The 15,117-nt window shown below is 34.7% G+C and overlaps 2 protein-coding genes across 14 annotated transcripts in view; both read right to left on the reverse strand.

Annotated features, from left to right (window-relative positions):
• Positions 1 to 15,117, reverse strand: part of LEKR1 (leucine, glutamate and lysine rich 1) — a 224,246-nt gene that overhangs the window by 131,624 nt on the left and 77,505 nt on the right. For 11 of the 13 annotated variants that reach the window (XM_023260442.2, XM_019810522.3, XM_023260443.2 and 8 more), the window contains 2 exons: positions 14,378 to 14,553; positions 5,334 to 5,519 (listed from right to left, as the gene is read on the reverse strand). In XM_023260442.2, coding sequence (XP_023116210.2) covers positions 5,334 to 5,519; positions 14,378 to 14,553 — 362 coding nt within the window. The remainder of the gene's footprint in view (positions 1 to 5,333; positions 5,520 to 14,377; positions 14,554 to 15,117) is intronic. The other 2 variants (XR_006585364.1, XR_006585362.1) reach the window with 1 other exon arrangement.
• On the reverse strand, positions 11,455 to 12,846 carry LOC101085399 (H/ACA ribonucleoprotein complex subunit 3-like). Its single transcript, XM_045037400.1, has one exon. It carries the CDS (start codon positions 11,985 to 11,987, stop codon positions 11,793 to 11,795), a length of 195 nt encoding a protein of 64 aa, XP_044893335.1. The 5' UTR covers positions 11,988 to 12,846; the 3' UTR covers positions 11,455 to 11,792.

Raw genomic sequence — 15,117 nt, forward strand, 5'->3', positions numbered from 1 at the left:
AAACTAGGAATAGGAAATTAATAAATATAGAGATGGAAAGTAATGTTATAGAAAATACAAGTAATAGCATAAAAAATACAAAGGCTAGTTCTTTGAAAGGACTAAAAAATGAAGGCCTTGCAAGCCTGATAAATAATAAAAGATAAACAAAAAATAGACAAGATTAAAAATCAGATATCAGGCCTAATCACAGACAGAGGGAATATTTTAAAATAAGAGTATTGCATTCCATATTATGGGTATAAATTTGAAATCTTAGAGAAAATTGAATAATTTACCATCCAAATATAAAGAATCAAAACTGATGTGAGAAGAACTGAATACTCAAATAGTCAATTACCACAGACAACTCTGAAAATACTAAATACCATTCAAAGACGTACTGAAATCAAAGGAGTTCATAATTGAATTTTACCTAATGATATGTGGTTCAGGTCAAGTTTTATCTAACTTTAAAAAATGGATAATTCATGTGATTAAACCTGTTTATGATGCTCACTTAGTTTTAATGCAAAGCTCTGATAAAATTAGTACTTGCTAGTAAAAAAAAACCTTATAAAGCAATCTCATTTATTAATATATATGCACAAAATTTACAAATAAAATATATACATGTAGCAAATGATATATTCAAAAAGTAAATGATGCATGGCTTATTCCATGAAAGCAAAGACACTTCAACATCAAGAAATTCAATAATACTAGTCCATTTTACCAGTTGGTTAAAGGAGAAAAAACACTATTATATCAATAGATGCTGAGAGGCACTTAACAAATCCAACAGCATTTCATTTAAAACATCTAACTAAAATTGGAATACAAGTAAAATAGTTAATTAAAAAAATATTTACCAAAAACATCAAACATAATTCCAAGTGGCAAAGCACCAAATAATTTCAATTAAAATCAGTAAGTAGATATGGATGTTCAATGTCATTATTATTTAACAAAGTCTGAGGGGTTCAAATGAACTTCATAAGATATTAACAAGATAAGAAAATAAAATAACAGATATAAACACTGGAAAAAAAAATAGATGAACTCTTTTTGGGTGGGTATTGAGCAGGTGATACAATTGTAGAACTAGATAATCCAAGAGATACTAGTAAAAAAACTACTAGAATATGAGGATTTTGTAAAGTTGATGGGTATAAGACAAATACACAAAAATCAATAGCCTTTCCTTATTCTATCAACAAATATGAAGATTTCAATTTTCTTCCATTCTTTTAACTAAAACTGTCCTTTTTCCTCAAACACTGAAAACTGATGCTGGACAACTTGAGTTCAGCTTTAGAGAAATTGCCACAAAACTTGTGTATAGACAATCTTTGTGCCTGCTCTATGGGTCAAAATGATCACCAGAGACACTTAAATTACAAACCAGAAAAACTCATCTGATTCCTGCTGCCTGTTCCCACACCATATGAGAATGCTTCAAGCCTGACATCTGAAAATCTTTCACTAGGAACACTCAAGACCCAGACACTGGGTTTGTAATTTGCTCCAACCATTAACTTATATTTTTCTTTTGTTTCTGTAGAAGTGTCTCTTATTAATTACCTGATTGCTTGCTAAACAAAACAGAGTCTATATCATGGCTAACACCACCTGCTACACGATTAAGGCCTTACGTGACTCTCAAATAGCATTACAATATTAAACACTGAAATAACTCATTCATAAAGCAGTTCTACAAAATAAAATGGTATTAGATGTTTTAACTGCAGCATGGGTGGAACATGTGCCATCATAAACACTGAATGCTACATATATATTCCAGATATCACCAAAATGTAACAGGATTGCTAATTGTGCTCAAATTGGCACTTCTTAAAATTTTTTTAATGTTTTGTTTAAAAAAAATTTTTTTAATGTTTACTTTTGAGAGAGAGAGCGTGCGCAGGGGAGGGGCAGAGAGCTAGGGAGTCACAGAATTCGAAGCCTACTCCAGGCTCCCAGCTGCCAGCACAGAGCCTGATGTGGGGCTCGAACTCACAGGCCTATAGATCATGACCTGAGCTGAAGTCGGCAACCTAATCGACTGAACCACCCAAGCGCCCCAATGTTTTATTTATTTTTTTTGAGAAAGAGAGAGAGAGGGAAGGGTGGAGAGAGAGTAAAACACAGAATCCAAAGTAGACTCCAAGCCCCGAGCTGTCAGCACAGAGCCCAACGCGAGGCTTAAACCCACGAACCGTGAGATCACTACCTGAGCCAAAGCCAGATGCCCAACCGACTGAGCCACCCAGGTGCCCCTCAAATTGCCACTTTAAACAATCTCTCCCTCTCCTTTAATAATTGGTTAAACTCCTGAACTGGAGGATTTTGGTCAACTATCAAAGGTCTCTTTATTGGGCTTCTTTTTCTCATAATAATTTCAATCGTGTTTTGCTGTCTTTTAAATGTCTCTCCACCTGGTGCCCAGACTCCCTCAGTGGCATATCTTCAAGTGGACAGATAATCTTTTGTACTCAAGGAGATTCATATATGTTGTCTACCTTGGATTTGGCTGCCTCTGCTTTTAACAATTCCTATAACCCCAAATGACCAATGCCCCTATTCAGCAGCAAAAAGTTACAGAAGATAAGACCTTCCACCCTCAGCAACCTTAAAGATTTAAGGGTCAAGTAATTCAGGGGGCAAATGATGAAGAGAACAAAGGTAAGAGAAATGGAGCTAAAATCATCTCTTTACAACTTGCAACCCCCCACTTATAAATTCCTGAGACATGCAGAGTGTGACATTCCTCAAGGAACTCATGGCTACTTTACTGTTAATGTTTCATTAAAGACTAAAAGCAACCTTATCTTAACAACAGCCCTCCAAGATCCTGGAGACCTTGCTTTTTAACATGCTCAAATTCCTTAGAGACTTACCTTATCCCTAACCCCCACTAACTAAAAAAAGTATATAACCAATTACTCCTCACAATCCCAGTGCAACTCTTTCTGCCTACCTGTCCTGTCTCTGTGCTATAACAAAAGCACGTTTTGGCACCAAAACAAAAACAAAAACAAAATACCAAGAGACTGAAATAGTGAAAAAAGTCCACTTATAGTAGATGCAAAAACATGACAGTCATAAATTTAACAAGAAGGAAAAAGTAACATAGCCAAATAAAACTAAGAAATCATAATTAAAAACAAAAAAAGCTTAAAGAAATGAAAGGACATACTATATTCCTGAATGAGAAGAGTTTTACAATATTGAGACTTAATATCACTAAAAATGCCAATTCTCCAAAATTTAATATGTAAATATAATGCAATTCCAACTAGAATCTCTGTTGGGATTAGAATTAAATGAAATTAACTTAACTTCATGTGGAAGAATAACTTCTTGTAAATATAAATATGTAAGAAAAGTATAAAGACTGGAGGAGAAAAACTTTACTAAGTATCAATTAGTCTTTGGATTAGAAGTAAATACAGGATCTTAAAAAATTCAAATTGAAGACTAACTCCTCCACGTATATATTTAAAAAGTAAGAACAGTAGAAAGAGAAAGGATTTACCAGCTGTGAGATTATGCTATTAAGTCACTATATTCAAATGAATACGTATGAATGGTATATCAAATAAATTTGTGGAACAAAAGAGAACACAGTAATCAATGCTAACATATATAAAATTTTAACATATGACAAATAGTTCTATTCAGTGTAAAAGGATGGATTATTTAATATACAATACTGATACAACTGGTTATCCATTTGGAAAGAATAAAACTAATCCCCCATATCTCATACCATATAAAAAATAAATCTTACATGGATTAATGACTTAAATGTAAAAAAAAACCTCGAGACTATCTGTACAATTTAAGAATGTTTTAACCAAAACTAACCAAAAACAATTCAAGACATATCATTTGATCACATCAAAATGAAAAATTTTGGTAGTAAAATTTGCCATAAAAAGTCAACAAATTATACATTAGAAAAAAACCGAATATAGGTTATAATTACTACATTATACAAACTGCTCTTAAAAATTATCAAGGAAAATTCCAATAATGCAATAGAAAATTGGCAAAATCTATAAATAGGTAATTCACAGAAGGGAAAATTAAAATATTTGATATCTGCTCCAACTTCACGTAACGAGTCCTTATTTTCCATTCCAGCACCACTTTCTCTCCAGATTTCCTAATCTGTGGTGTGCTCCCATCATTAAATACTCTCAAGAAAAGAGGTTCAGAGTCCTCTGTGACTTCCTTCTCTCCCTGTCTACTTAGCCAGATGTTCACCTCTCTAATCCTGGGTAGTCTGCTCAATCTTGATTCTATCTTGGTTTTCCCATTGTGGCCACGGAGATGACCAAGGAGACACAGTGCGATGAGCACGAGTCTTGGAATCTGAACTCTTTCACTCCCTACCATTTACCAGCTATGTGAAAACAGGCTTGTTACCTTTCTAGGCTTTGATTCTCTTCTCTGCAAGATGGGACAATTATACCTGTTTTTCATGATCCCTGTGGCAATTGACAGAAGTAATTTACATACAGTGCATATTAGGACCCAAAAAATGTAGTTCCCTTCCTACTTCAGTTTGTTACAGTTAGTCTCGGGCCTGGGTTATCAGCAAAGATATTTTTTAAATGGCTACCTAGCTCCAATTTCTTGATTATCTGGAACACCCCCAATCATTGTAATAACTTAATTTTGCTAAAACACTGCTTGTATTATAGTATTCTCCTTGAATGAAAATTGATTATGAATTTTCAAGGATTCCTATTGCCTTTAGGGAAAAGTACAAATTCCATAGTGCCAAGACACTCATTCCTCTCAGGTAGAAATTTAAAACCTTTGCCCATAGTGCCCCAAACACAGGTTTTTTTTCTAAATTTTTTTTTTTAACATTTGTATATTTTTGAGACAGAGAGAGAGAGAGCATGAACCGGGGAGGGTCAGAGAAAGAGGGAGACCCAGAATCTGAAACAGGCTCCAGGCTCTGAGCTGTCAGCACAGAGCCCGACACGGGGCTCGAACCCACCAACCACGAGATCATGACCTGAGCCGAAGTCAGATGCTTAACCGACTGAGCGACCCAGGAGCCCCACCAAACACAGTTTTTAATTTTTCCTTTGGGAAAATGAAGGAATATATTCACTTAAGTGTGAATGGAATTCACTCTCAATGGCAGAATCAGAAGGGATGATAGTATAATATTGATCACAGACACAGTTATTGACTTAGTTACTAGTAATTAGCCATATTTGCAACACTAATTAAAACAAGATTTTGTTGTGATTCTAAAAGAAATAAAAATGTAAATACTTCTTTGTTATGGCCAGTTGCTAACAACAGCAAATAAAATCATTCTCTTTTACCTAGTACTTCTTTTTCCAAGTCATGGCATCTGGTTTGCAAGTTTGCTTCCTGTTGTTGGGATGTCTGAATCTGCTGAGACCTCAGTATGGCTGCATCTGACAACAATTTCAGATTTTTCATTTCCTCTTCAAGGCACATCTTATTTCTCTGGGACACTGTCAAACTTTTCTTTAGTATCTCTATTTCTGTATAGAAAAGTCAAAGTTTGCAAATAGACAAAATTGAATCATAAATCATTTCCCTGTAGAATGATTATTTTCTTCTAGAAAATCAATAGTTGAAAGTCAAGATAACTTTTCTGTCAGTAGAATGACACCTAACCAAAAAATTTAAATTTAGTAGTTATTCTGAAAAAGAAAGAAGGATTGCATTGCTAAATGATGCATGAAAAGTTTTAGTAGGTTAGCCTTTAAATTGTATTAAATGGCAATCCATCTTGCTTTTTAAATGCTCACATAAATGAATAACACAATATCTGCATAATGTTCTCAGTTTTATTGAAATTAAATTGTTTTCTTGGCAACATGATTCAGAAAAGTACATTTAAATGTGCTAGCGTGAGCTGGTTGGGTGGCATTTCTAGGAGAGTAATTAGGGTACATTCTATACAAATTATGAAGAAAGACAGTAGGGGTGGAGAGGAATAAAAGGATTCAGTGTCTAAAACTAATAAATTTATGGGCAGAAAGTATTAGTTAATAGAGCTTAATGATTCTAATAATACTTTGTCCACTCAAAATGAGACCAGAATTTTATCATAGCAATCACTTGTCATTATTCTATCTACTTAGATTAAGTTTAATAAAAATATGCCTTCACAGCATTATGTAGATTTAAATGTGCTAATTTTATATAATTTTGTGAGAAATGCATGGAACATATTATCCTTCAGAATAATCATCAAGCTCTCCCTTAAGCAGTCTCTTCAGCACTGTCTTAAACCACCACTAAAATATAAAAATACACACACAATAATGATAAAATACTATAAAATTTGTACAACCGCAATTAATTTGAATTGATGAGGAGGTGATCTATGTGAAAATCTGGACAGTCTGCTTTTCCAGATCGTTCACTTGGCATCCCCTTTCTTGTTTAGCTTATCCTGGGCCATGTGATGGGTGTAGCATGTGATTGGGGATCAGAGGAGACTGGCTTGGTCTTGGGGGCACCACAGCACCAGATAGGCTAGTGAAGACCTGAAGCAGAGAGCCAGAAGACAGACATGGCATCAGAGGCAATAGGGCTGGTAAGTGGTTAAAGAGAAGTAAAGCGGTTGGCTAGACAGAGCACAGAGAAGAGAACATGCCTTAAAGGATGGTGAAGAACAGAATTAGGAATGTGGTCCAAGGGGAGAAAGTAAAATGTCTTTCTGCGGGTGATGAGCATGTCCGAAAGAAAATGTGACCGTTAAGACAGATTTAGGGGTGACCACAAGGAGTCTGGCACCTACTTCATTTCTAATTGTTGCTCAAAATGGAAAACCTGGAGAAAAAAATTGGCAGGGACCAAGTAAGTGAGGTTCTACCATATTCAAACAATTACTTAAATGGGAATATTTTTCCTAAGAATAACTATATGCTTCTAAATACTTACGGATATGCACCCATTTGTGTAAAGAAAACTGCTAACACACTAGTGTGTAAAATTTTAAAAGAACAGAGTTTAAAAAATATGGAGGTTGCAGTTTTTCTTTAGGCCCAATTTTTCTCTAGTATTTCTGTATCCATAAAGGTGGCTCCTTCTGCTGAATAAACTGTATCATATCCTAATCATATCTGTGTTTAAGTCAGAATGACAGTGCAGAGGAATCTGCACATGCTGTCACCTATTTTTCATTTGCCAGAATGATGCTGCTTAGGTTAGCAGGCTGACTCTGTAAGTGTACACTGCTATCTGTCTCTAAAATAACTACTCATGTCAACATGACTTTCTATCTGACATTAGAAGATTAAGAATCTGCAATACAAATTCAGTTGTGAAATATATTCTAATACATGGAAAAGTACAGCAAGATTTCCAAACTAATAGGAGCTATATTTCTAATGTGAAATTAGAAGACTAAAACTCAATGAAGGGGAATTAACTCACCCTCGACAAATGACACATTCCCTGTACCTACGGCAATCCTGATGTCAAATACTGGGTCCTACCTTCATCATTCTACAGCATCTTATCTGTCAGTCACATGTTCCAATTTGGAGTTCAGAAGTTATGATTTCCACCAGGTTAACCTATTCTGGTTGTTGTACCCACCTTGGTTTCCCTTATCTCAGCACCCCCTATGAAGAAGGTCCTTCTAACTTCATTCATTTGGCTTGCTATTGCTCATATGCTACCATGGCCTGGCAATCTTTTCTGACCCAATCTGGAAGTGACCTGGATCTTCCTAGAACTCATACCAATTTACACCATTTTTACTGCACTGATAATATGTATACATGTGATCTATTATTGGACTGTAAGTTACTTAGGCCAGAGATCATATATTAGTCATTTTTTATTCCACCCACAATTTTTACCATGATGTCCCAGAAATAACAGGAGCTCAATACATACCTACCAAATGAGTAAAGGCTTTATTGAGCAAAACTTCTAAATAGTTTCTGATATACTAGTTGAATACAGTATCCTGAATATTTTTTGTCTTATCTTGCCCTTCACTTCAGAGGCAAGCATTTTGAGTCACAGATTCTTTAATGTTAGGCTAGGTAAAGTGGTAAAAACACACATGCAAAAGCAGCTAACATTTTTAATAGGATGAGAAAATAGGCCTATTTCATCCCTAATTTCTTCAATTTTATGAAAATATGTGGACTACATTTCCAAGCCTAATTTGGAACTTGAATTTTAAAAATTCAGGAGCTATCCAATAGTTATTTTGAGAGTGGAAACAAACTGATTCTACACTTAAAATAATCTACCTTGGTAAAAAATATTTTTTCCTGAAATTTCTTTTATCAAAATAGGTATGCTCTGCTTTAATAAAACCTAATCTATGCTAGCTCTCTCTCTCTCTCTCTCAAAAAATAAATAAACCTCAAAAAAACTTAAAAAAAAAACAGGTGCCTGGGTGGTTCAGTCGGTTGAGCGTCCGACTTCAGCTCAGGTCATGATCTCACAGACTGAGTTCGAGCCCCGCATTGGGCTCTGTGCTGACAGCTCAGAGCCTGGAGTCTGCTTTGGGTTCTGTGTCTCCCTCTCTGCTCCTCCCCCCTCCCCCCTTGCACTCTGTCTCTCTCTCTATCAAAAAATAAATAAACCTCAAAAAAAATTTTTAAAAAGTAATACAAGAAAAAAAAGAAAATCTAATCTATGAATATTTGAGCTTAAAAACATTGATTATATAAAGAGATAGCCACTCATTAGAGGGGTAGGAAATATTTTACTCATATCCGCTATTCAATAATCAACATTCTTGCCAGCAAGAAAATATTAAGCAAAGCCTTTTCTAGGAATGTTGTTTCTGTTCTGGACTTTGATTTTAAGCCTAAATTTTAATGTGCAAAACTTTTAAAGTATCTCAAATAATGTTGTGAATTTGTATGGGGTTCACTATATTATGAGTTTGCTAGGGCTGCTGTAACAAAGTAGCAGAGACCAAGTAGCTTAAGGGGCAGAGATTGATTTTTTCACAATTCTGGAGGCTAAGAAGTCTGAGATTAAGGTATCAGCTAGGTTGGTTTCTTTCAAGGGCCATGAAGGACAGATCTGTTCCAGGCCTCTCTACTTGGCTTATAAAAGGCCATCTTCTTCCTGTGTCTTCAAGACTCTTCTTCTGTATGTTTCTGTTTCCTCTGTTTTTATAAGGAACACCAATCAGATTAGAGCCCACCCATTTAAATTTATTTCTTTAAGAACCCTAGGGGCGCCTAGGTGGCTCAGTCAGTTGGGAGTCCGACTTCGGCTCAGGTCATGATCTCACAGTTGGTGGGTTCAAGCCCCACGTAGGGCTCTGTGCTGACAGCTCAGAGCCTGGAGCCTGCTTCAAATTCTGTGTCTCCTCTTCTGTCTGTCCCTCCCATGCTCATGCTCCGTCTCACTCTGTCTCTCAATAATAAATGAAACATTAAAAAAAAATTAAGAAAAAAGAACCCTCACTCCAAATACAGATATATTCTGAGGTGCTGGGGATTGGAACTTTAACATATGAATGGGGGGGTGCAGTGACATAATTTAGCCAATAACATATTTTAGAACATTTACTGGCATTTACACTGTGATTATAAATATGGAAAAAAATAGATGAGCATGTGTTGGACTAGAAGATAAAATGGGAAAATGAAAACAACTATGTTAGGATAAAGGAATTACGGGTTTGTTTTACTTCTTATAAAAATGTTTCCATTGTTCTCCTTATATCAACTTTTCTAGTTTAACTTTTTTTTCCATTTATTTTCATTTCATTTATTTTCATTTCATTTTCATTTATTTCATTATTTTTGAGAAACAGAGAGAGCACAAGTGGGGAGGGGCAGACAGAGAAGGAGACAGAATCCAAAGCAGGCTCCAGGCTCTGAGCTGTCAGCACAGAGCCCAACGCAGGGCTCGAACCCACAGACTGTGAGATCATGACCTGAGCCAAAGTCAGACAGTTAACCGACTGAGCCACCCAGGAGCCCCTTATATCAACTTTTCAATTGAAGAACTGTGTCATGCAGAATCAACTCACACCCTAAGAATATATCCACATAGATCATAAATAAAAGCTGGTATTGAAAAAGTATTTGTCATTTAAAATGTTTATAATATTGTTAAAGTTTATAGCTAATACAGCTTTTTTTAGCCGTTAGAATAAGTATCATATAATGCTAGCTAATGTAAATACAATTATTAGTATTAATCTTACATAATTTCTTTATCTTAATAAGATTTTTCTGTTGTTCTTAGTCCTATTAGCTTAATCATATGGACTTAAAATTATGTCTCTAGGAAATCTTTACAATTTTAGACATTCTAATAGATGTGTAGTAGTATTTCATTACAGTTATAATTTGCATTTCCCTAATTGGCTAATGTTGAACAATTTTTCATATGCTTTATTATTCCATCTGCATAACCTCTAGGTGAAATTTTTGCTCACATATTTTGCCCATTTCCTAATTAAACTGTTTATTTAAAACGTAGAGTCTTGAGAGTTTTTCATCTATTCCAGATAAAAGTCCTTTGTGTGGTCCACAAATACTTTCTCCTAATCTGTAATTTGTCTTTTCATCCTCTTAACAGGGTCTTTCACAGAATAAAAGTTCTTAATTTTGTTGAGGTGCTTATTTATCAAGTTTTCCTTTTATGTATCATGCTTTTAGTTCAAGTCTGAGAATCCTAAGTCCCAAAGATTTTCTAGTTTTCTATTTTACATTTAGGTCTATGATCCATTATGAATTAATTTTTGCATAAGGTGCAAGGTTTTGGTCAAGGTTCTTTTTATTTATTTTTATGCCTATGGGTAACCAGTTACTCCAGTCACTCCATTGCCTCCATTATTATTTTCAGTTTGTTAAAAAACAACAACAATAAAAAGGCTAGCCTATCCTTCTTCCATTGAACTGCTTGTTCACCCTTGTCAAAAATCAGTTCTGCATATTTACATGGGTCTACATTTTTATATATATTTAATATATTAGTTATATATTAATAAATATATTTAAGCTATAAGAGCATTAATTTTGCTCCCTTATTTAAGGGTACTAGCCTGACACAATGAACACTTCTTTAGGATATATGTATGGACATATGTTTTCATGGCAGGGAGAGCACATAAATACCAAAGAATTTCAGGGTCATTGGGTAGGTGTATCTTTAGTTTTGTTAAACAACAACAACAACAACTGTCAGATCTTTTTTCAAAGTGGTTGTAGCATTTTATACTCTCACCAATTTGCATAAGAATTCCAGTTGCTTTTCTTCCTCACTAACATTTGCTGTTGTCAATCTTTTTCATTTTAACAAGTATAGTGGGTATGTACTGTTGACATTTGCATTTCCCTTTTGACCAATAATGTTCAGCACTTTTTCATGTCGTAATGGTCAACTGTATATGTTTCCTTGTACAGTGTCTGCTCAAATCTTTTAGCCATTGTTGACTGGATTGTTTGTCCTTTCATTACTGACTTGTTGGTGCTCTTTATGTAATCCAGACAGCAATTCTTCGTTTTTTAAACGTTTTTTTTTTTTAAATATTTTCTCTGTCGGTGGCTTACCTATTCATTTTCTTTCTTTTTTTTCTTTCAAATCAATTTAATAACCTGGCAGCAATTCAAAATATGGAAAGATTCAAACTTGTTCCCTTAAGAGGTATGCTACCATGACTGTTTCACACAAGCATGAACAATGGCAACGATGAAACCGATTCCAAAGAGCAAGGATGATAAGAAGGCTTCTAGGCTCACACACTGAAGAGCTTGGTTTCAGAAAGTCTCTTGAGGGGTAGCAGAGGAGACATGAAATTTAAGGGGCCCTCAGAGGACAGGGCGCAGTTGCTGGGTCATGAGCACCTTGAAGCGTTTCTTGATGGTGATTCGGTGTCGAGAGTATTTGTCATCTGGGGAGACCCGAGCAGGATGAGCTGAGCAGGTCTGCTGTCCCATAGGGTCAAGCTTCTTCAGCGTATAGACCCGGTCTCCCTGATCGTTGAGGTAATACTGGAGAAACATGACCACACCGAAGCCAGAAGTTCCAATTTCGTCTGTACCTCTTCCTAACCGTCGCCAGTCTCACCACCTATTCATTTTCTTAATAGCATCTCTTGATGAACAGAAATTTTTAATTTTGATAAAGTCTAACACATCAATTTTTGGGTCTTTTTCTATCCAAAAAACTTCATTTACTACCAATTCATGAAGATATTTTCCTCTATTTCTTCTTTGATAGTTTTAGCTTTTATATTTAGTTCTATGATTTATCTTGAATTAGCTTCATGTACAATGTAATGTAGGACTTGAGGTATATTTTCCCATATGGGTATTCTACTGTTCTAGCACAATTTGTTGAAAGACTTTCTTGTTTCCCATTTGATCGTTTTGGCACATTTGTGAAAAGTGAAATAATCATACAAATAGGGATCATTTACCAGGCTATTGTTCCATTTATCTATTGATGATCCATATGCCATAATACATAATAAATCTTAGAGACAGGTGATAGTAATTCTCCATTGTTTGGATACTTTTAAAAGAGTTATTTTTTAAGTTTATTTATTACCTCTGTAGCTTTATCATTTTGTATTTATTTTTTAGTGGTTGCTCTATGAATTATACATCATTTTTACATCCTTTTAGAGTCCTGGGATTCTGTTCATCTTTTTTCAATGTTATTTAGTTTTCTTCTTCAAAATGAATAAAGTTTGCTGATTCTTTTTTCTATAATCACAATATGCTACAGAAGTCCATCCAGTAAATTTTTATTTCAGATACTATATTTTTCTAATCTTGACTATCCAATTTTTAATAGTTTCTTGCTGAGATAGTCTATCTCTTTTCATTCATTACTAGCTTATTTTCTTTTATGTCATTGAACATAGTTAACAGCTAATTTGAAATCCTGGTTAGTTAATTATATCATCTGGATCAACTCAGCATTGGTCTCTGTTGTCTGTTCTCTTGAGTATGATCCATACTTTCCTGTTTCTTCCCAGTTCAAGGAATTGGGGATTGCATCTTGAACATTGGGGATGTTATGCTAAGGAGACCTTGAATTCTGTTATATTCCTCCAAAGGGTAGTGATTTTTGGTATTGTTTTATTTTAATAAGCAGCTAACTTGTCTGAACTCAAACTGTAAAATATGTCTACCCTTGGGTGACAGCTAAAATAACAGTTATTTCGGCCTTTGGTGGGCTGTTTAAAGTCTTCCCTGTGCACGTGCATTTTAGAAGTAGGACAGAGATTTGGAAAAAGCTTATATGCAAACTCTGAACTCTCCCTCGCTGAATATCTCTTTTCTGGGATATTCTCTTATTTCTCAGAGGCTGCCTTGATCTATGTCCTCCAGTCTTCAAGCCAAAAAGACTACAGATTTCTTCAGAGTTTTAGCTTCCCTGCATAGAACACACTATACTCTGCCCTCAACCCATTAGCCTTAAACAAACAAAAATAAAAACAAAACCCCAGGGAATTCACCCAGTGCCATTTTCTTCTTTTACTTAAAAAAAAAAATAGGCTTTAAAAAATATCAGTTTTAGGCTCATAGGAAAATTAAGCAGGAAGTACAGAGATTCCCATATAACTTCTGCCTGCACACATGCATAGCCTCTCCCATCATCAACATCCTACACCAGAGTGCGACATTTCTTAAAATCAATAAACCTACACTCACACATCACAAACACCCCCAAATCCTTAGTTTATATTAGGATTCACTCTTGGTGCTTACATTCTGAGCTTTGACAAATGTATAATGACATGTATCCACCATTCTAGTATCACACAAAGTATTTTCATTGCCTTAAAAATCCTTCGTGCCCAATCTATTCATCCTTCCCCCCCCCACCGCCCCCCAGCAAACAAAGACTTTTTTTTACTATATCCACAGTTTTGCCCTTTTCAGAATATCATTTAGTTGGAGTTATATAGTATGTAGCCTTTCAGTCTGGCTTCTTTCACTTAGTAATATGCCTTTTTTCAATTTTTGGACATTCTCTCTGCTATGTGCTTGATTTTGGTCACTCTCCAGGTGTTTTTAGGTAGTTACTTTGTCTAGAAATTACCAGTTATCTGTGGAAGGCTGATTCAACATGAGATACTCAGTCATTAACAGAAAAAAAGTTTAAGAAGTCAAATTGGCACACTTAACAGTAATAAACAGACTTCTGGTCACAGCTTTAGATAGATGTGTCATGGTTAATTTCAGATTATTGAATTTCAGGGTTCAAATTATTGAATTTCAGGGTTCAAATAGGTCATAATGGCCACCTAGTTTACCAACAAACAATAATTTTAAAAGTTAGTCATATGTCCCATCACATCAAATATCATTATTTCATTACTTATTATGTACGATATACCAAAAGGAAAAAGATGATTACATTCTAAATATACATAACAAACCTGTCAAGGCTGTTTCACTTATGGATTTAATTTGTAGAAAAACTTCTCCTTTCAGTGAAGTCCAGTTTTGAAAATTGTCATATACTTCATTTTTAATACTGGTTAGCTCCCTTTTAGTAAAAGTAAGTAATGAAAGAGTCTTATTCCACAAATATTTGTACTCCACCAATCTTTGACTGTAAAATAGTTTTAAAAATTAGGATTTTAAAAGTAGCAAGCATAATAATATTTCTTTGAAAAAATGGTTTTCTTTGAAAAATGGTTTGAGAATGACCATATAATCTACTGTCTAAATGGAGACAATTTTGAAAGTAAAAGGAGGTGATATTTGTATTTTGCTGAGATGACAGATATAAACTAGGAATATCCCAGGAACACTGAAGTGTATGGTCAGCCCAACTCATTTTCATTATATTATTTTAACTATAAAGAAATAGAGCTAATTTTTTCATACATATTTATTCTACTAACCTTTTAAATTAATTCAACAGTAAACAGTGAAGAAAATTAGGTCACAGTGACTTAATCATAGACCAAAATGGGAATCTCAGATTCTTAGTATTCTTGCGACATACCATGCTTCTCCAGACAGTGTAAAACCCAAGGTAATAATAAAGAATACCTTTTAAAGTGAATGATGTAGTGCTTTTGCTTCATCAAGTGACACAGTTCAAAGAAATCACACATTTTTTGCAATCTCAATGATTTATTACTTCAGATGTCCTGCCTATAATTTACCC

The sequence above is a fragment of the Felis catus genome, chromosome C2, assembly GCF_018350175.1.
Source record: "Felis catus isolate Fca126 chromosome C2, F.catus_Fca126_mat1.0, whole genome shotgun sequence".
NCBI classification, from domain to species: Eukaryota; Metazoa; Chordata; class Mammalia; order Carnivora; family Felidae; genus Felis; species Felis catus.